At 39.5% G+C, this 20,887-nt stretch overlaps 1 protein-coding gene across 3 annotated transcripts in view; it reads right to left on the bottom strand.

The window, feature by feature from the left end:
- The window catches only part of LIN7A (lin-7 homolog A, crumbs cell polarity complex component), a 52,105-nt gene that overhangs the window by 15,160 nt on the left and 16,058 nt on the right, over window positions 1–20,887 (bottom strand). For all 3 annotated transcript variants that reach the window (XM_074902793.1, XM_074902795.1, XM_074902794.1), the window contains exon 2: window positions 17,374–17,492. In XM_074902793.1, the coding sequence (XP_074758894.1) occupies window positions 17,374–17,492 (119 nt within the window). The remainder of the gene's footprint in view (window positions 1–17,373; window positions 17,493–20,887) is intronic.

Raw genomic sequence — 20,887 nt, 5'->3', positions numbered from 1 at the left:
CCAAAATATATTTACTTTTCACTGATTTGGTGATACTTTAGCAGGAGTGCCAAAACTTTACATTTGGTAATGTAAATGTTACTTTGGCAGAGAGGGTGTCAGATCCTGTACTTAATTGACCTATCCCTGGAGGTATTTGAAAGAAGTGTAGATGTGGTGCTTAGGGACATGGTTTAGTGGTGGAATTGGCAGTGTTTGGTTTGTGTTTGGACTCAGTGATCTTAAAGGTCTCTTCCAACCTAAATGATTCTATGATTCTGTAATTCTATAAACAATGGCTATAAACTTCCCATCCCCCTGTCCTGATGACTTGTTATGCAGCATCATAATGCTGTATCTCTCCTCACTGAGCCTGTTATTATAAAACTCACATACCGATGAACATATTGCTACAAACATCTAAATGGAATTAAGATCTGTGGCTCATTTCTGATCTCACTGGACAGACACAGTGGTAAACAAACACTCTTGAGTAGTAAAATGTTTGGGATGACTGATCCCCAAACCTTTTTTGAGGGATATCATACACAAGGGAAAGGCAAAAAAGGAGATAACAAGTGCAATCCATTTTAGAGATCTAAAATATCCTAAAGACTGTTTGTCTCGACTACTGTCTGCACATAAGGCATTCTAGGACTTAATTCAGAAAAACTTGGGATGGTGAAGAAAACTGAGACTAGGGGAGCATGCTGAAAAATTTCTTGCTTTCTCCATTTGAAATGAAATCTTGCTTCCATTGGTACAATTGACATTGACCTTGGTAGATGCCAGGATTTTGCCATCAATTTAAAAAATATAGAAAAAGAAAGCTCTTTTATAGCCTCTAAAGGATCTCTGGTTTGTTCTATCTTTGTACTAGATGATGCCATCAAAAAATAGGTTGAGTCTACACACTCAGCATTATCCTGCACAGATCAGTTCAATGTTTATTGCATTATGCTGTAGGACATACTCATATATAAGAACAACTACTACATTATATAAGAATACTTTGTAACTGCAGTAATGAATCATTAAATACTTGTTACTTCAAAACCCATCATATATTGAACCACTGATGATGATGTATCTTCTTGCTATCTGCAGGTTCCCCTTCATCTTAAAGCAGAAGAGCAGATCGTACACATCGTTTTTGTTTGCACAGCTATAAATGCTGTGGCTGGCTATAATGTCTAAAAGAATGTATTTGATTGTTGAACTATTATGGCATTAAATTGTTTTGAAAATAGGTCTCAATATTTCAGATATAGAACAGTTACTAAGAAGTTATTTGAAATATTCATTACTAAGGTAGGATATCACAAAGCTGAGCTGATAATGACACAATCATGTGATTATTTGCTAGGTTTGCTGTCATATAACTTCATATTGTCTTCATCCTACCAGTATCTAGCTGGTAGACTTCATCATATCCAGTATTATGCTGGTTACTACTAGTGAAAGAACAAACTCACTAGTGTGTGATTAAACGAATATGTTAAAAAAGAATCAACTGACCCCAAAACTTGTGAAAAATATGATCAATAATGCCACATAATCCTTGGGTTTATTTGTAAATTCTCAATGATAACATTTAAAATGGTGTTCTGCAAAGAGTTATCAGTGATCATAGTATGTATAGCACAGTTCTTAGGAAAAGAAGTCTTGTATGTCAAATCTCACTCTCTATAAGCAACAGATGCAACCAGTCTTGAATAGCTGCTTGGGGCATTTGTAAATCTAATTCTCCAGTTTGACTGTTACATAACGTTTAATGTAATCTGAGTTTAAGAGGAATAAAATATAAACCTACACAACTTCCTTGCTATTAAGTCTGTTTAACAACCAGACCCAAATTAACTGTACATGTTCCACCAAGCTCCTTAAACTCTTTGTAGGGTTCAGATCTAATCATTGCTCGTTCTAGCAATGTACAAAAAGCACACTGAAGTCCATAAATAACTATTGTTTGCCTTTAGCCACACTAATGCCTTTATCTATGCTGTTCTCAGCACCACCTTAACCATGATTTATGCACAACGAATCCATTCTGCTGCCTCTTCTGTGTACACAGAACAGATAAACTGAAAATCTCTTTGTTCTCAAACTAAATAAGATGGCATTTAAATTCCCACAGATTGGAATACAGCTTCTTGTTCAATCCACTGTACATGACAAGTAATTGAAATGTTTTGTAAAATCCTTCCTTTCAGTGCCTACTATTATCTGTACATCTGATTACATTTTTAACATATAGCGATTCTCCTGAATCTAACAATGTTATCCTTAGGATGTCCTTATCAGACCTTCTGTAGATTTTCTTATTTGGACAAAATATTGCTCAGTGCAGAAGGCAAAGGTGGAGAATTTAATTGTAAGTATTTGAAAAGCTCTTTTAGGATATTTACTAAAGAAGTATTTTAAAACAGTGATCTTTGTTGACCATGGCAGATGAATCTTTTCAAAAGACATCACTGTGTAATAGGAATGAGTTGAAGAAAGACATTTAACATATCACAGTATCACAGACTTGTTGAGGATGGAAGGGATCTCTGGAGGTCATTACGTCTAATCCCCTTGCTCAAGCAGGGCCACCTAGAGCCGGTTGCCCAGGACAGTACCTAGACAGTTAATATATGTTACTAATTTGAAAAAGAGCTGCCTATCTATTTTTGTATGTTCAGCTATTTCTTTTTAGAGTGTCTAAAAGAGTACATGGGTGTGTAGTAATACTACTTGCTGATAGACTCCATACACAGTCTGATGGTCTGGTGTTAGTGAAAAGCATTTCCACAATTCATTAATAATAGAGATTAAATTACAGGTGAAACGTCCGTGTTTCAAAACACAAAGCTGCAGCTGTAAGGTAAAAGGTAATATTTCAGGTAATTTTCCCCCATAGCGATTTCTACCAAGATTGTCAGTGTCTGTACGCTGAATGTTCATTGGGTAAAAGTGTGATGCAGACAGTGGTTTGTTTACACAGATCTCATTCGTGCTGTGGAGCTAGATGTACTTGGCTTTGTTTTCTCTTTCCTGTGGTGCAGAGAATACAACACTCTCATTAAGAAATACTCCTGAAAGCACAAATATAGATCTCAGACTTTTTCAGCTTCTACAGGTAGTCTCCTCAGACACCATAACCTAAAGTTATTGACCACTGTACTCAAAAAATACAAAAAGAGTGAGGGAGGAAAATTGCAACTAGAAAATCTGAACTTGGAAGCGAATCCTCCTTGTACTGTGGCAGCTCTTGCTGGCACAGAGAAATGTACATTTTATTACTTCTCCCAGCAGGAGCTGTAGCGAGTCAGATGCAGCAGGTATAATTGTCATGACGATGGTCCTCATCCCCACGCATTCAGCTGGGAGGCAAAGCAGCTGGTTTAGCATTACTGAAGCATGGGAAGGGGGATGGCCTTACAGGTACTTAGGAGCTAGCTTCTTAACAAAAATTACTCCATATGGACTCATAACAAAGCAGCATGTACTGGGCTGTCCTATTTAAGTCAATGTGAAGCTTCAGAAGAAGGTCCAGGAATAGCAGTGCACTTAGTGGCCTGTTTTATAAAGGCAGCTAGAAGCAGAATTCTGTTTACAACCTGAATGATACAGCATCTTTTCTGCTGAATTCTAGAAGTTACAATTAAATTAAACAGATTTTGTTCCATTACCTTCTGTAAGAGGTATTCAGTGTTTCCTCCCCTGATGAAATATTATGTATTTCTAAGTGCAGCTGTACCTACAATAATGATGCTCAACAGATGTTAGCTCAAGTCAGTCTAAACATCAGAAGGGAAGAGGTGTAAGATAGAAATTATTTTATAACAATGAACAAGTGGCCCAGAAGAAACCCACAAACAAAACCCAAGAGAGATTACATTGCAACTTAGACCTGTGAAGCAGCAGGCCCAGATACACTTTTCTAAGATTTATAAGTGAGGAAGTAGCCTTTTTGAAAATATTGGGGGTTTCTTAGCATATGAGACAACATATGTAAGAAGTAGTAATCAGCTGTGTTTCCACAATGCCTGCAGTATGATAATATATAGAAAGACATAAAACTCTTCCTTCAACAAGTCACAACCTAAGTAAGTGCCATAGCTAAGCAGTTAAAGGGTGGAATGAAGAAGCAACCTCCAAAGAGATTGATAATGATGTTTAACACATATACTGGCATCATCTGGGTTTAGTTTATTTAGCTTGTCTGCCATAGTTTTTATTGCTTCAGTGTAGAAGAGAACTGGGTCTATTTTTGGAAGAAGTCTTTCAGGGAAGAAAAGAAGACAGGAGCCTGACAGACAGTACAAAGGGGGAGAGGTAGCGTGAGAATAACCAGTGCAAGGACGACATAATTAGTTTCATTGCACTTATGTCAATTGAACAGTATATATGTGTGCATCCTTGCAGAATTGAGGCTAAGCTATAAAAGAGAAATTATTATTTACATACACCTCAGTATGATGCTTCTGCCATCAACTATGCTGAATCCATCTTCCTAATTGCCTTCATATGTTGGAAATGATGAAGCAAATATTTCTCCCTTCGAAGACGTCAAGTGGAAAGGAATATTTCAATGTCTTTTACCATGGTGAGAAGAGCTCATGTCTGTGAGTATGTACTTTAGTCAACATAGCTGCTGGCCCCTCTCCTCCCCTCTTCCCAAAATCTGCAGCCAATTCTCATACCTTCAGCCTTCTTCTGACTTAAGGAGGTGAGACCCACAAATCATCTCATTTGGGGTGTGTGGCCCAGTCCTTGGGGCAAAAGGATGCCTGCTCTTCTGACAGGGAGAAGTTACAGTGCAAAGGTGCACTGCAGAGCTGCTGACCTCCGCTGCAATGTCTGTGAATGTCTTGTTTCTAAATGCAAACTTCCATCTGCAGCACAAACCAGCCGTGTCTTTTTTTCCCCCTCTAGTTTGTTTTCATCATTTCATCATTTGTTTTTACCTTTTCACATACTGTCTGGCATTTTTTCCTTCCTCACAAACTCTTCTCTCTATTTTCCATTCTTAATCCAATACATTCATGTCTGGGGGGGGAGATACGTTGGTTTATACGCCTGGACAGACTACCCCAGAGCTGTACTTCAGATCATACTTCTACCACATCAGTGGGCAAGAATATTTTAAATACTGCAATGATCAGGAGGGACTCTGGTCACCTTAACCTCTTGCACACCATGTTCCAACATGGAACCTTATCTAGTAATTTGTGCAGCAATCATATTTTTTGCTTGAACTAGAGTCTTTAGAAAGGTCTGTGAATTTCAAGCCTCCAGCTTGTTTAGAAAGTTGGTCAACTGCTGAACAGCATTTCCATTAAAAATGAATTATTTATAATCTAAATATGCCCAATTTCAAGTTACAACTGTTGGATGTAATTTGGTCTTTTTCATTTCTTTTGGTAATTTTTATTTCTTCTCCACTGGAAGTATTCGTAGATCTTTGTCTCATTTTAGATATATGTACACTTTATGATAAATTTGCTAAGATTTCAAGCAGCATTTGCTTTTCTACAAAAAAATCCCGCAAACCCATCACAGAATCATCTAGGTTGGAAAAGACCTTGAAAATCACCTAGTCCAACCATTAACCTAGTAAGAAATGCTTCCTAATATCTAGTCTAAACCTTCCATGATACAACTTGAGGCCATTCCCTCTTGTCCTATCACTTGTTACTTGGTTAAAGAGACTCATCCCCAGCTCTCTGCAACCTCCTTTCAGGTAGCTGTAGAGGATGATGAGGTCTCCCCTCAGCCTCCTCTTCTCCAGACTAAACACCCCCAGTTCCCTCAGCCGCTCCTCGTACGACCTGTGCTCCAGACCCTGCACCAGCTTCGTTGCCCTTCTCTGGACACGCTCGAGTCATTCAATGTCCTTTTTGTAGTGAGAGGCCCAAAACTGAACACAGGAATCGAGGTGCGGCCTCACCAGTGCTGAGTACAGGGGTAAGATCCCTTCCCTGTCCCTGCTGGCCACGCTATTGCTGACACAAGCCAGGATGCCATTGGCCTTCTTGGCCACCTGGGCACACTGCTGGCTCCTGTTCAGCCAGCTGTCAATCAACATCCCCAGGTCCCTCTCTGACTGGCAGCTCTCCAGCCACTCCTCCCCAGGCCTGTAGCGCTGCTGGGGGTTGTTGTGGCCCAAGGGCAGCCCCCGGCATTTGGCCTTATTGAAACTCCTCCAGTTGGCCTCAGCCCATGGCTCCAGCCTGTCCAGGTCTCTCTGCAGAGCCTCCCTACCCTCGAGCAGATCAACACTCCCACCCAACTTGGGGGTCATCTGCAAACTGACTGAGGGTGCACTCGATCCCCTTGTCTAGATCATCAATAAAGATGTTAAACAGGAGAGGCCCCAAAACCGAGCCCTGGGGGACACCACTCGTGACCGGCCGCCAACTGGATTTAACTCCGTTCACCACAACTCTTTGGGCCCGGCCATCCAGCCAGTTTGTTACCCAGCAAAGCGTGTGCCCATCTAAGAATGAGCAGCCACTTTCGCTGGGAGAATGCGGTGGGAAACAGTGTCAAAGGCCTTACTGAAGTCAAGGTAGACAACATCCACAGCCTTTCCCTCATCCAATAAGCAGGTCACCCTGTCATAGAAGGAGATCAGGTTTGTCAGGCAGGACCTGCCTTTCATAAACCCATGCTGACTGGGCCTGAGCATCTGGTTGTCCCACATGTGTTGTGTGATGGTACTCCGGATGAGCTGCTCCATCAGCTTCCCAGGCACCAAAGTCAAGCTGACAGGCCTGTACTTTCCCAGATCACCCTTCCGACCCTTCTTCTAGATGGGCGTCACATTGGCCAATTTCCAATCTGTCAGGACCTCCCCGGTCAGCCAGGACTGCTGGTAAATGATGGAAAGCGGCTTGGCGAGCACCCCAGCCAGCTACTTCAGCACCCTCAGGTGTATCCCATCTGGTCCCATAGACTTGTGTGTGTCTGTGTGATGCAGCAGGTCACTGACTGTCTCCTTCTGGAATGCCGGGGGGTCGTTCTCCCAGTCTCTGTCTTCTGGCTGAGGAGGCTGGATTCCCTCAGTACAACTGGTCTTCTTATTAAAGACTGAGGCAAAGAAGGCATTAAGCACCTCAGCCTTCTCATCATCACTTGTTACCATGTTTCCTCCTGCATCTAGCAGGGGATGGAGGCTCTGCCTGGTCTTTCTTTTTCTGTTGACATAGAAATATTTCTTTTTGTCCTTGATTGCTGAAGCCAATTTCTAGCTGGGATTTAGACCCGATTTCCACCCTGGATAGTCTCACAGCATCTCTGTAACCATTCTGAGTTGCTAGCCCCTTCTTCCAAAGGCTGTAAACTCTCCTTTTGTCCCCGAGTTGCAGCCAGAGGTCCCTGTTCAGCCAGGGTGGTCTTCTCTGTCGCCAGCTTCTCTTACAGCACATGGGGACAGCCTGTTCCTGTGCCATTAAGACTTCCTTCTTAAAAAGTGCCCAGCCTTCCGGGACCACTATACCCTTCAGGATCGTCTCCCAAGGGATCCTGTCAAGCTGATGCCTAAACTAGACAAAGTCAGCCCTTTGGAAGTCCAGGATGGCAGTTCTGCTTAGCCCTCTCCTGGCCTCTCTAAGAGTAGAGAACTCTATTATTTCATGATCGCTGTGCCCTAGTCATCCTCCAACTGCCACATCACCCACCAGTCCTTCTCTGTTCACAAAGAGGAGATCCAGCAGGGCACCTTCTCTGGTCGGTTCACTCACCAGCTGCATCAGGAAGCTATCTCCCACACATTCCAGGGATCTCCAGGACTGGTCCCACTCTGCTGTGTTGTATTTCCAGTAGATGTCTGGGAAGTTGAAGTCTCCCATAAGAACAAGGGCAAGTGATCATGAGACTTCTCCTAAATGCCTATAGAATATTTTATCCACCTCTCTGTCCTGGTTGGATGGCCTATAGTAGACTCCTACTACATCTGCCCCGAATACTGTACAACATCTTCATTATGTCTCTGAGAGCAAACTGACAAAAGGTCTTCTCTTGTCAGCGTCAAAAGGACAAGTCAGTGGATGCCTGTGAGTATGGTGAGGTTGAAATGGTTGAAGAGTACCTCTGAGGGGAAGGCATGTGATACTTTATTGGGCTTACTGGAAGTACCAAAAAGACTGTATTACATAAGTTATTTCCTACAGCTACCGAATTTGGACAACTAGTACAAAAAGCTGCTTTGTGACAACTAGTCTGTATTAATGAGCTATTTATATCTGACAGAATGTGGTCATTCAAGGTTGCTGGCATTCTGAATATTTTTACATAATAAGCTTTCACTAGCCTGTAAGCAGTTACATGTTTGGATTAGGAAAACTGTTGGTGTCTATTTTCAAAACTAAACATCTGTATCATTTTCACAATTGTCATAACAATCCCTTTCCATGAAGTAACACTGCATGGATGTTGCCACATGCAGTAGGGATTCTAACCCACTAAAAATCTCAAACCTGTAAGCAAAACTCAGTCTTGTTTAACAACCTGAGGAGATAAGACAGTTTTAATTTCACATGTGGAAGAAATATTATGAACGTTGGCTTTTACATTTTCATAGAAGATATCTTATTTAAAAGTTTCCTTCTCTGGGGACAGGGGTTATGGAGGAAATTAGGTCAATTTTACCAAAGTGAAAAAACCAATCCAAATCTTGATGCATTATTAAGCTGTCCTTAGGCAGTAGGAAAAAACCAGCACAGGCCTGAAACGTTAAAAATAAATGAAGTATAATCACTGTGAGGGTATAATATTTTAATTTAGGGTGGAATACTTTATGGAGGGTCCAGCTAAAATGCCATAATATTACTTGCTCCAGCATTTTTTCATTTTTTGTGTGTATAAGGGCGGTGCTCACTCTGCTGTGACAGTATGTGTGTTGAATTAAGTTTTGGTCCCTGAGTTCTTGCCATATGAGCCTGCGCCTGTCCAAGAAACAACCCAACAGGGGTTACAGGCTGGGGCCAGAATCTCTCTCTTCCCTTCTGTGCAAGCAGAAGAACATAGCAGATGTACCAGGAAATGCATGCTGTCGCATCCTCTGCACATATTGGATGAGTCAGTTGAAATACTCCTGGTGGTGTTGTTAGGACACACAAGACCTCTGTGCACCCCCTCTTTTTCCCTCCAATGTTGATTCTGTCTGGAAACATCACTCTGACACTGTAACGTCAATAGGAAATTGCTTGGCACCTCCTTAAGAATAATGAAAAATAGAGTTTTATTTGCAAATAAACATTACCCATATGAGGAACAATAAAAATATGACTTGGTCATTTAGTTTATTTCATGTCCCTTACACACTGTTCAGTACTTTGCTCTAAATCAATGGTAACTATGATCCTGCATTGAGGACAGTTGTAGGTGTCTCAGAAATTGTATGCTTTGCAGTCACTAAACCTTAGCAAAATACTGTCCTAAGTGTCTCTTTTGCTGCTTCAACTGCAATATACCAGGATCAAAAGAAATAGCAACATGTGATTAGTTAATTCCCATAAGACCACTTGGAATTCATAACTTACAATTTAAAACTCTCTCTCTCAGACCTCACTGCCATTTACTTTTAAGTTCAAAAGTATGCCAAGCATTAATAAACATTAATTTCCTCCACTTTATTAGTAAGTCTGTATAGCCTGTTGGGGCTGCCCTGTACCACAGCCATACTCCAAACTTTAGCAGATTTGGCTAAACCTTGCCAAAATCAGCACCTGGATGAAACATGACATAACCTGAGCCCGTCATGCAAATTCATCTCAAGTGTTCCTATTAAGCTGAGAAGTCAGGGAGAAGAAAGGAAACTGCTGATGTTTCTTTTTTTAAATACCAACAAAAAATGTAGCTAAAATGGAGTTTTAAAACAGTTTTACAATTTCCTTTTTTTTTCTGAAGGCACAATTAAAAAATGGAGACTGAGCAGCATTTCTCAAGTCTCATCAGTGACATCAGTTAAGCAGAAGCAGGGGGATACTGAGGCTTAACCAAGGCAGAAACAGTGGTGCAGTGGCTTCCAACAACCTGTCAGCATAAATATTCCTCAGTAGTTCACCTTGCAGCTGATTTCTCTCAAGAGGAAGAAGCAGGCTTGAGATAAACTGCAGCAGAGGCTACTCTGTTTATTCTTAAGAGTTTTATGTAATCAAATATGATACTGCAACAATAAACTAAAATGATAATGTGAGGAAAACAAGAAAGATGCTGACATGCACAACCAACGTTCCACTGGAGTCACTTTCTGCAGTAGATGCAACTGCACCTGTGTGCAGAACTAAGCACATCACCTGAGCACCACTCATCAGAGAGTTTTAGTAAATATGGTATAGCTATCTGAATAAACTGTAACATGAATGAGTCATTGCTTTGATTCTATACATTGCAGGACTCTTGTAGCACTAAAATATTTATCTTTTGTGAAAGGCACAACTACACAAGCAGAGCACAAATGTGTGTAGATATATGTGTGTAGATACATGGCTACAATAGTCAACTCTGAAAATTGATCTTTAATCAAAACCAATGGGCGAAAGCACTGATTAAAGACCAGTGATACAGTTTAGCCCCAGATTGTGGGGTAGTACATCTGTGAAATTGATGTATTTAGCTGTAGGCAGCTAAAAGAAGTGACAACAGCAGCTGTTTTAAATATCCTGCAGTGAAGTCATGGAAGTCATAGGAACTTAGTAATTGCACAGAGACTTAATAATGCCTTCTCTCAGATAATGCTTGGGCAGCTTGGTAAATTCATATAATTGCCATTAATGAAGGCCATCTGCTGAGTGACAAGGTAATAATTCCAAAAGTTCTCATTCATGCCATCCAGGGCTTGCAAGCAACAGAGTAATGCTTCAATCGCTTATGGTAAAGTGGTAAATGAAACTCCGTTGTTTTTCAAAATTCGCGTAATTTCTGGCTACATTCACCCTAAAATATAGCACATATTTTAACACAGTAGTATAATTTTGTAAAAAAAAATATTTTCTGTGTTTACTGCTAACTTAAGCTTTTCTGTTGAACTTTCTCAATGCCTAATACCTCAGGGTGGCAAGACAAAAAGCAGGAAGCCCGTCTTTTGAAATTTGGGGTTTTTTCTGCCCTAATTTACACGCATTACAAATCCTTCTCTCAACTCATCACTATAGATACAGTACTTGTAACCAGGAGAGGGAAAGCAAAACTCCGTAAAACATGAAAACATTACTACTTTGATATACCAGCATCTCTGAAGGAAGCTAAGCAATTCTCTTTTCAAACAGTGATGGAAGTACTCATTTACTCAATTTTAATCATTATTTTATGTGGCTTTTCATTGCTGGGACAATGGTAATGGAAAAGGTACAGCAAAAGATTCTTGCAAGTGCTACACAGCCCCAGAATTCAGATGAGTTGGACTGGTTCAGCTGACATAATAATATACCTCAGTATCTAAAAAAAGATAAAATGCTGAAACTTTACAATTAGCATTCAGGAATGCAAATTTTATTGAAAAGTTAGAAATCAATCCATGCATAAGCATGTGAAAATCTGAATTAATTTGGTCAATTTGCACAGTTCCGTATTTGCTACTGCATGAGTGCTACTGCTAAATGAATGGTGCTGTAATTGTGAATAAACTATCTGGAAGACCAAAGCAAGGCATAACAAGGTATCAGATTAGCCTAAAGAGAACTTTGCTTCCCAGTCAGTCTAATAGGGCATCATGCTAATATAACCATACTGCTTTTATGACCTGAGTTACAAATCTGAGCTGATAAATCTCGCTGGTTACTCCTATGAGTTGTCCTATTGGCCTTTTGTTTACTAATTGCCTTATTAGGAAGTCCTACATACCACTTTTGCTTAATCCTGACTGACACCTCTGTTTGCATGGGTAAATGTGACAGTAGAGGACTTTAGATGTCAGGCTTCCTACTGAGCCTTAATCACAATGCTGTGCATTATAGCAGTAAGTCTTCTTGATACATTTTTTTTTTTCCCCAAAGTTGCATTATATAATTTAAAAACTTCAAAAGCTGGGCTCACCCCGTGGAGATGAGACACTGACTGGAATTGTGTTTCTCCTCCTTTAACAAATATTCAGCTCCCAGTGATAAGAAAGAGTAACACAGGGCAGGATTTGAACTCGGGGGCTGCACTCAGTGCCAACCAAGACAATTTGGCCTGGTGAACCTCTGTTTTTACAGGGAATGTGATTCATCAGGGAGAAAACAGTGGAACTCACTTTCAGAGGCTAGGTCTGGGAGGCAGAGGAACAGCACTGCCTTGCCAACTGAGCAAACAAATCTTGAGATTTTTGAAACATGATGAAACCAGGACTTTAAATGACTCCTACATTAAAATCTTAAATGAATAATTTTAATAAAAGAATTACTGAGAAGTTTTACCCATTCCAGCTAATACCCAGATCGTTATATTTAGTACAGCCTGTTAAAATGGAGTATGCCACTGTACTGGGCCTTCTGCAATGAATAGCTAAGGGTTCCAGCCAGCCTCCTGCTGTCACACACTGCATCACAGTAAAGTAATGAACACAGTAACACCAGACACAGCTTTCACCACCCAGCAGCCTTCCTCTGGTTCCTTAATATTTGCAAAGACATATATCAGGGTTAATCATGAAAAGTACAGGTAGGTAGCTTTAGGAAATGACCAGATAATAACACATTGCATATCAGTAGCATTGGGATTCCAGGTGTTCAGTTTGCTAAGGCACGAAAATGAAAATTATTAATTAAAGGGAATCATTCCAGTATACCGACTAGGCTTGTTGAACTATCCTACCTAGCATATAGTGAAACTATGTTTTAATATTATAGAATATAATCAAATACATCCCTAAAGTATCTGGGGGGCATCCAGACCTAATCAGAAATGGGTAACTGTTCTGCCACTGCTGTTTTTTTGCCTGTAAGTCACTAGTGGTCTCTAAATGTTCAGGATACTCTGTCCACAAGACTATTCTATAGTAAGTTTAAAAGCTTTCAACTACTGAGAGTAGAAACTGAACTATTTTCAAAGACAGCATGCTGTTCCACAGACTAATTTCATACAAAACACACAACAGTATTTTGTGTTGACTACTCCTCCTTTTAAGAAACGATTGTCAGTGACCCAGTCCTGCAAAAGGGCTCTTCTGTGATGACCTGGTATTTTGGTGGGAGTCATAAGATAACAGACTGAAATAGTGATTATTTTTGTGTGTCTGGTTGCCACACCACATTTTTATAAAGAATTTCTGATCTAATTACTTTTGGTATTGATCAATGTTTCACCATATTTATTTACCAGTCAGATTTTCTTTTAAATAATATCCACACAGAAAAACATTAGATTTAATCCTGAAATGGAAAACAGAGTAGCAAAGGAAGGCTGGGAGAAAAGTGAGATACACCTGAATTTTATGTATTTAATGTAAAGGAATAGAAACTTGAGAATCAACCTGAAAGAAAACTTTCACTCATCAGGAGATGCAAGGGTTATCAAGCTGTATTGTTACTCTCCTGGAGTTTCAGTACCGATTACCAGATGTCAACGGTAAATGAAATTCCCATAATCTGCTAAGGCATGCCACATTTTCTTGTTGATTATTCACTGGCTTTTGCTCAACTGTTTATTCTATCTTCTGTGCCTACAGTTCTTTAAGGTTTCTTGTCAGACCAGAAGTTCATCTTATCGACTTTCTTTTTACTGATTTACAACAATTAAAGTCACTTTATCAATTCAGGTTGCCTAGTTTTATGTTGCTCATGAATATACCTTCTCAGTAGTTCATTATGCATTCACTTTCACAGCCTTTCCCTTCATCTATTCCCGTAACCCCCTGATTTCAGAAGACTATAACATAGCAACAGCTTTGAATAAACAGCAGGAAAATATGGAAGGGGAAAGGACTTAATGGTATAATGGACAAGATTCCTGAATCTTTTGTCAGGTGACAAGGCTATAGAAAGCTCAATAATCTTCATGTAGTTATGGAGCTTTTGAAACAAGTAATTTTAAAACACAATTAATTTTTTTTTCAAAACTCAATTTTAATGTGACCAGACTTCAGTTAACTTGTTTTCCGGTCTAGGGGTCTTCAGGTGAAAAGGAAATACTGAGCCATTACATACTTCAATTATTTCCATTATTTCCAGAGCTAATATGTATTCTTGCCTACTGCCAGACAGAACATTTCAGTTGGTGGTACTTATATTTAGCTAAGTGAGAAACATTAATCACCATTTCCTGACATAGCATCCTAGAAAAATGCCAAAGTACTTCTATTTAAATTTCATTCACTCAGTCACTTTAAAAAGATTTAATTTCTATGGGATATTAGTATGGGGATTTGAACTGGCGGGTTGATTTACTAAATAAGTTCCCATAAATACAATTCATTACAGTCATTTAATAGATTCCTATACATTAGATTGGAGTGTATGTCATCTAATAAAATATCTTATACTTTTAAACGCTAATTGATCATAAAGGTGACCTCCTGCTTCTGTAGTTAAAGAATTCCTCCTTGTAGAGGGGACAAATCACATTCAATCAATACTGTGTGGATTACATTTTACCTTTGATTCCTTCACCTGCACTCAGCCCAGCACGGAGTTTTTCTGGGACATATTTTAACAATCAAACTCAATGGATAGTTAAGTGTCCATAATTTCTTAGACTGCAGTTTACAGGACTATAGGTGTCAGCCTTAATCTCTTTTACTAGATTTTCTGATGAAGAAAGTTAGGCTCAGATCTTGCATTATACAATGAACACACCTCACTGCAGATCTGAATCTCTGCATACATGTAATAATCAGCCTTTTCCAGAATTTGCATACTAATACAAAGCCTGCCACTGTTCCTCATCCCATTTCGATTACTCCTACCTACTGTTCACACATGGTCTGCTTCACTGTGTTTGCCAAGCTCTTGTGTTCCAAACAACTCCCACTTTTCTCATTACTTCCAAATCACTGTCATTCCTTCTCTTGTAAGGTCAACGACTTTTCTCCTCTAGTCTATGTAGGTGCTAATAGAGGGAATTAAAAGCTAGTTGCCACACTCTCACTTCTTGCAATCAGGATAAGAGAAGATAAACAATGGGAGGGAGCATTTGCAGGGAGATTTCTGTCTATGCTCAGCTATCTCAAGCTCAAATACGCTCAGAAAAAACTGTGCTGTTCAATAATGTAATTATCAGTCTCTCATGAACTCCAGTGTACATGAAGGACATGCAAGGAGGGCAATCCCTAATTAACAGCACGATCCAGTTCAGATATCCTCCAAGCCCCTGCTGCAGTGCTTGGAGATGTCTAACAATATAACCTGATCAAAATATTCTGTGCTTTTCTTATTAGTTTGGTTTTTTTTTTTTTAAACGGAAAAAAATATTTTTTGCATTTTTCCAACAACTTCTCAACTGGTGGAGGAAAATAAGTTACAGTCTAAATAGTTGCCAAGGGCTTTGTAAGTAACTGAAAAGATGAGCCACATGTTGAACAACCTTCAGTACTAGCAATACATATATGTCAATTCTCCCACTCTCCCTAAATGAACAAATTTGTTACTGGGCCTTTCATATTTGAAGATTTCTTCTAAGAAAAGATTTTACATACATAGTGGTGAATAGCATTAATAATTTTTTTGTGGTGTAGAATTTTGTTCTCTGGTAGTGCTATATTAGATAGAAAGGTTATATTATATAACTATAATATATTAAAAATAAATAAATGTTTTCATTTATGAAGTTGGTAGAACTGATCTAACTGTTCATTCATTATTACTCAATTCTTGTGTAACTAGCTTCAGGTTTCTTAAAGTGACTATTAATTAGATAGTCTGCCATGTGCAGGTTGTCTTTACACAACACTCTATAAAGACCTTCTGTGCCAGTGAGATGATTTTGTCAAAATCTACTTTCAGTTCACTGAACTGAGAGTGCATTTGTCTAAGCCATTTTCCTACTTCCTAGGAAGGTAGGACCTGTAACTATTTCAAGAAGCTTAGTGTTTGTTTCTGCTATGATTATTTTCCAGAGATGAATATAAATTTAGTAAGATTTCACTGATGCTGCTGCAAAGATTAAAAGCTGCCTTTAGCAACTGGACTACCAGGCTCTGCTATCTGAAAAAGACCCACCCAACCCCACAGCTTTTCAATGCTCTGTGGTCAATTAAAGAAGCATTTAGTTGGTTAAATGAAAGGACTAGTCAGAATATCAGTTTTTCAGGGTACATAGTGCCATTATTTACTATCAAGGAACACTATTCCCTTTAAAAAGCCTTGAAAACTGTCATTTAATTAAGTGGAAGCCTCTCTGTTTCTCACATTGAAGAATATATTCCATAAAACAAAGAGTGTGTTGCATTTTGCTTATTAAACTAATGTCTGTTCCTCTCCTTCTTCCTTCCAGCCACCCAGCAGTCCACTGAATCAATGCGCTGCTGTTGCCTAGTTATCGGGAGTTCAATTCTGCTACCATCAAGGGAACATTAGATTCCCCATTGATTTCAGCGAGGGAGGATTAGTTCCAGGCAGTAGACAGATAAACTGAAACAGAAGTTCTTACAGATTTTCTGCTGAAAAGATGTTGCCTTCATTAGGGCATTTAGAGCTGCTTCTATCTGGTAGGCTAACAGCACTCACTTTAGTAGGTAAGTCTGACACAGTGTTGTATTAACTCATGCTTTATATCTAAGAAACTTCTAACAGAAGTATTTGTAATTTAACTGCTTTAAAGATACTGCTTGTATGCACATAGGAAGTGGGGTGCTTCTTCTCTAGCTTGGCTAGAAGAAAACAATAATCATTACCTACTATTGGGCAGACCTTAGGAAGGCCCTGATCACAGCTGGTGGGGTAATGATCACAGTTCTTAGGAACCTGACAAGGACTTCTGACTCCTGGAGCAAGCAAGGCCCACTGGGGACCTGACCACTGACTTCAACAGCAAGATTCCTGTCGGCTTCAGTTAACTTCAGCGCTTGCACCATTTGTCTCTTACAGCATTCTGATTTTATCAGCACAACCCTATCACACATCTGAGTTCAGAGGAGAGGCATTTAAGCTTGCACTGACCCAACCTGGCATGTACCCATATCTGAGCACAGTGCTTGTACAGGTTAGCACAGACTGAAACAGCACGAGCAGAATACTAAAGTACTAATTAATCACCCTTTCTCCTTAGCAAGGCTAATTGCCTCAGGCTTGATGCCTTGCTGACGCAACTGTTCTGTGTCTGCTTCTCAGTAACTTCAGCATTTTGCACGGTAGCAGGCAGCTACAGACACATCTCACATCCATTATCCTTTATACAAGGTAGTCCTGCTTCTCCAGCACTGAAAGGCAAATATACTTTTCAGAAGAGGGATATTACTCTGAGAGATAACTAAAAATCTCAGTTTCATACCTCTCTGATAGCTGTACAAAACTCACTCTGCAGCACCTTCTTTAGGGACTGTAGCTTGTGTACTGGTACTTCTCCAGATTCTTGCAGTTTCTCCAGTAACTCAATTGCTCTTGCAACATCTGAGAGGGGAAAAAAAAGGAATACAGATCAGTATAGTGACTAATAAGTGACTAAAAGGGGCATGCTGATAGTCATTTTAACTTTAAAATCAGCTTTACTAACACATACTGTATTAATCATGTGTTATACCAGATTCAGTTACGCAACTGCTGTTCAGAGATCTAAATCCCGAAGTATGGATGAACCACGTACGTACACATAGACAAAACACACACACAAAGTTCGGTCATAGTTGCAAGCATTCTTTGGGACAAAGCTACCGGTTCAAAGCAGCTAATCCATATTAGCAGACATAAAATATTTCTTACTTTCTACATAAGAGAAAGTAGCACAGGAACAGTCCTACTTTCAGAGAGTCTGAAAGAATGAAGCTGAGTCCTTATGTAAGCACCCTCAGGATGACAACACCTAAGAAAAATATTTCATCTTTTATTCTCATAAATCTAAGTCTAAATATCAACTACTGATAAAGAAAGTCTTCTAGACTCAAGTAAAGTCTGCTAGGGAAGAATGGGAAATCTGCTAGAGAAGAGAAAATGTGTAAGGCTCTTCTTGCCCAGGTCTCCAAAGAACTGATCTGCCACACAGAACCTGTATGACCCACAGAAATACGTGGAATAATATCTTTGGTGGCCTGAATCCTCCTTAAGCACCTATGTATTGTCAAGGGAAAGATCCTTGGAAAGCAGTCCAGAGGGCTTAAGTGAGTAGCCATACTGAGTGCTGAGCAAGAATCTGGTCCAGTTGAACAGTGCCCATACCCTCAGTCTCATATTTTTCCTCTTTAACCCTAGTTCCTAATTTACACAGTTATTACTAAGATACATACATACATAAAAACCCCAACCCATGAGATGCCCAATAATCCTTTATTGCTGGGGACACAGGGGCACAAGAAATAGTGGCTGGCCTCATAGTCAAGCAAGGGACACACTGACTTACACACAGGAGTGAACTGAGAGATACATATCCTGGTCAGTCTTCAGGAGAATAGATCTTAAATATAGGGTTTTCTCCTCCTGTGTCATTTAATGCTACCTTGCAGCTTTTCCTGTAAATTTGATGGTATAGTTGAACCTGGCAATGCTATTGTCTGGACTGTGTGATCATTCTCACATCTTCTAACATCTTTTCCATGGCTACAAGAGCCACTACTGGCCAGTTACACCACCCTACTAAATACAGGTCTGTATCCTAGTGATGAAATGAATGCATAGTACTAAATGATAGAACAATATTTGAGGCATTTTAATTCTGCACTTTAACTGCACAAAAAAGAAATAAACACGCTCCCCCCAACCACACAACTCCAAAATTACTACAGTGGCTAGAAGCAACCTTATATAATTGTCCTTTCCAATGACAAAGATTGTACTGTTTGTGACTGGGGATATTATGCTAATTGAAACTGTTCTTACAATCCTTGGCTTGTAGCTGAGCTATACCGACCAGATGTCTTATACAACAAAGACATGAGAAGTTTTCTGGAAAAAGAGATTACAGTAGATGAGCTGCATTAGGAATAAAATCATAATCATATATTTGCATTTATAAAAAAATAATTATTATCTAGATGCATCAGTATTAGGAAAAGAGAAAATGACACCTCAAAAATTCACAGTTTAATTAAAAGAGGCAGGCAACTGGTCAGCATGGTAGGTTGTGAAATAGTAGATTAACACCCAAACAATTCTCAAGGTTTTTCATAAGCCTCTGCCAAAAGACAGCTCAAAGTATGAGAAGAAGCATGGCAGAAAGAATGCAGTGTTTCTTTCAGAAGGATGTTTCCACTTACTGGGCTCCTCTAGTTTGCATCACAGGGCAGTCTTGGAACTCAAGCAGTGCTTCAGCTGTAAGTGGGCATCCAGTCCATGCTACTAGATCACAGCTAGTCTGAAACAACCCCCCTGCACAATGCACACACTGAGGTCTTCAGCACCACCTCTTTTGCTTTCCTGCTCTGCCCCTCTTTCTCCACTCCACACTATCTGCTGGTAGAGAGGCATAGTATCATTCAAAAGGGATCATCTAAGAGACAGAGACCTTGGTGTGATGAGAAAGAAAAGGTCTGGATTAATGAAGCAGGCTTGTGAACTGCCTATACAGAGGCAGCAGTTGAAGCTGTATTTGCAAACAAAAAGGGATGTGGAGGCGTACCAAGAAAGATCCCTATAAAGCACTTACTGAAGTGATGATCAGAAAGTTATGAGATCTGGGAAATAATAAGGTCATGGAAACCAAGAAAAAATGAGATTAGAAAGAATATGACTGATGGCAGCTAATATATCAAAGAGGCTGGTTTCGAGGTTTAAGAAGAGGTAAGTATACTCTTTATCAAGAACCATTTCAATGGAGTGCAAAAGAATGGCAATGCATTAAATAAAATATGATGCAACAGACAAATGTTCTCAGTAACAATGTCATGGTGATTTTCTAACAAAACTATCCAATCGTTTATCTTGAAATTTTTCTTTTGTATCTGCCACCCTTGCAGTTAGCTAAATACTAACTCACACTCCCCAGTTATTAGTATCAGTTGGTGCAAACTGGTATGTCAGACAGCACAAATCAATTAGATGATTTATCCTGAAGAAGCTTCAACTGCCTGCTGTAATAAATCAGATAAGGCCTCTGAAATTCATGTGATACATGATAGTTATTCAGGTATTTTAAATCATACTGGGGTCTACCAGTGCCAGTTCATGTAAGTTTCAGACTGTCTTTCCCTCTCACCAGCTATACTTGGAGAAGGTCAGTACTACTGATGACAGAAAGGTTGCTGTCTTGCAGTTGCTTAGAAGTTTCATTACTACACCTGAAAATTCTGTGAATCACCCCACACACGCTGTAGTCCATGAACTAAATGATATTCAATGAAAAATTTGTATTGACTGGGAAATCTGTTCTGATCCAGGAGGAAACATAAATAGCTTTAGGTACATTAATCAATCTAAAAGAGTTAAGTACAGGTCTAAACACTTCCCTGGACATTGACCAGACTCTAAATGACAACTAATCACTTCTAAAGTGCCAAGTGTTACAATACAAATGATAAATTCATATTCTGGTTGAAAAGTCTGGCATAGGTGTTTAGTCTGTAGTCTTGTAAGGAAAACTGGGTTGTCATTTGCCAATACTAGATCACTTAACTTTGTGATTAAGAAGTGGCTGGGAGTAAAGAAAAAGCAGAAAATCCCAAAAGCATTCCTACTTTCCACACCTCCAAATTCATCCAACATGCTAAAATACATGAATGCGGTTGCCCAAGTTCTTGCTTTGATTTATTATTCACCTATCATATCTGTTAACAATAAAAGTCTTCTTTCGTCACAATTAGGCCCATAGTTTGCTCAATTCGACAATGACTTGTGGGATACTGCTCACAGTAGAGAGA

Source organism: Athene noctua, chromosome 3, assembly GCF_965140245.1.
Source record: "Athene noctua chromosome 3, bAthNoc1.hap1.1, whole genome shotgun sequence".
Lineage (NCBI taxonomy): Eukaryota > Metazoa > Chordata > Aves > Strigiformes > Strigidae > Athene > Athene noctua.
This window is presented reverse-complemented; position numbering and strand designations above follow the sequence as displayed.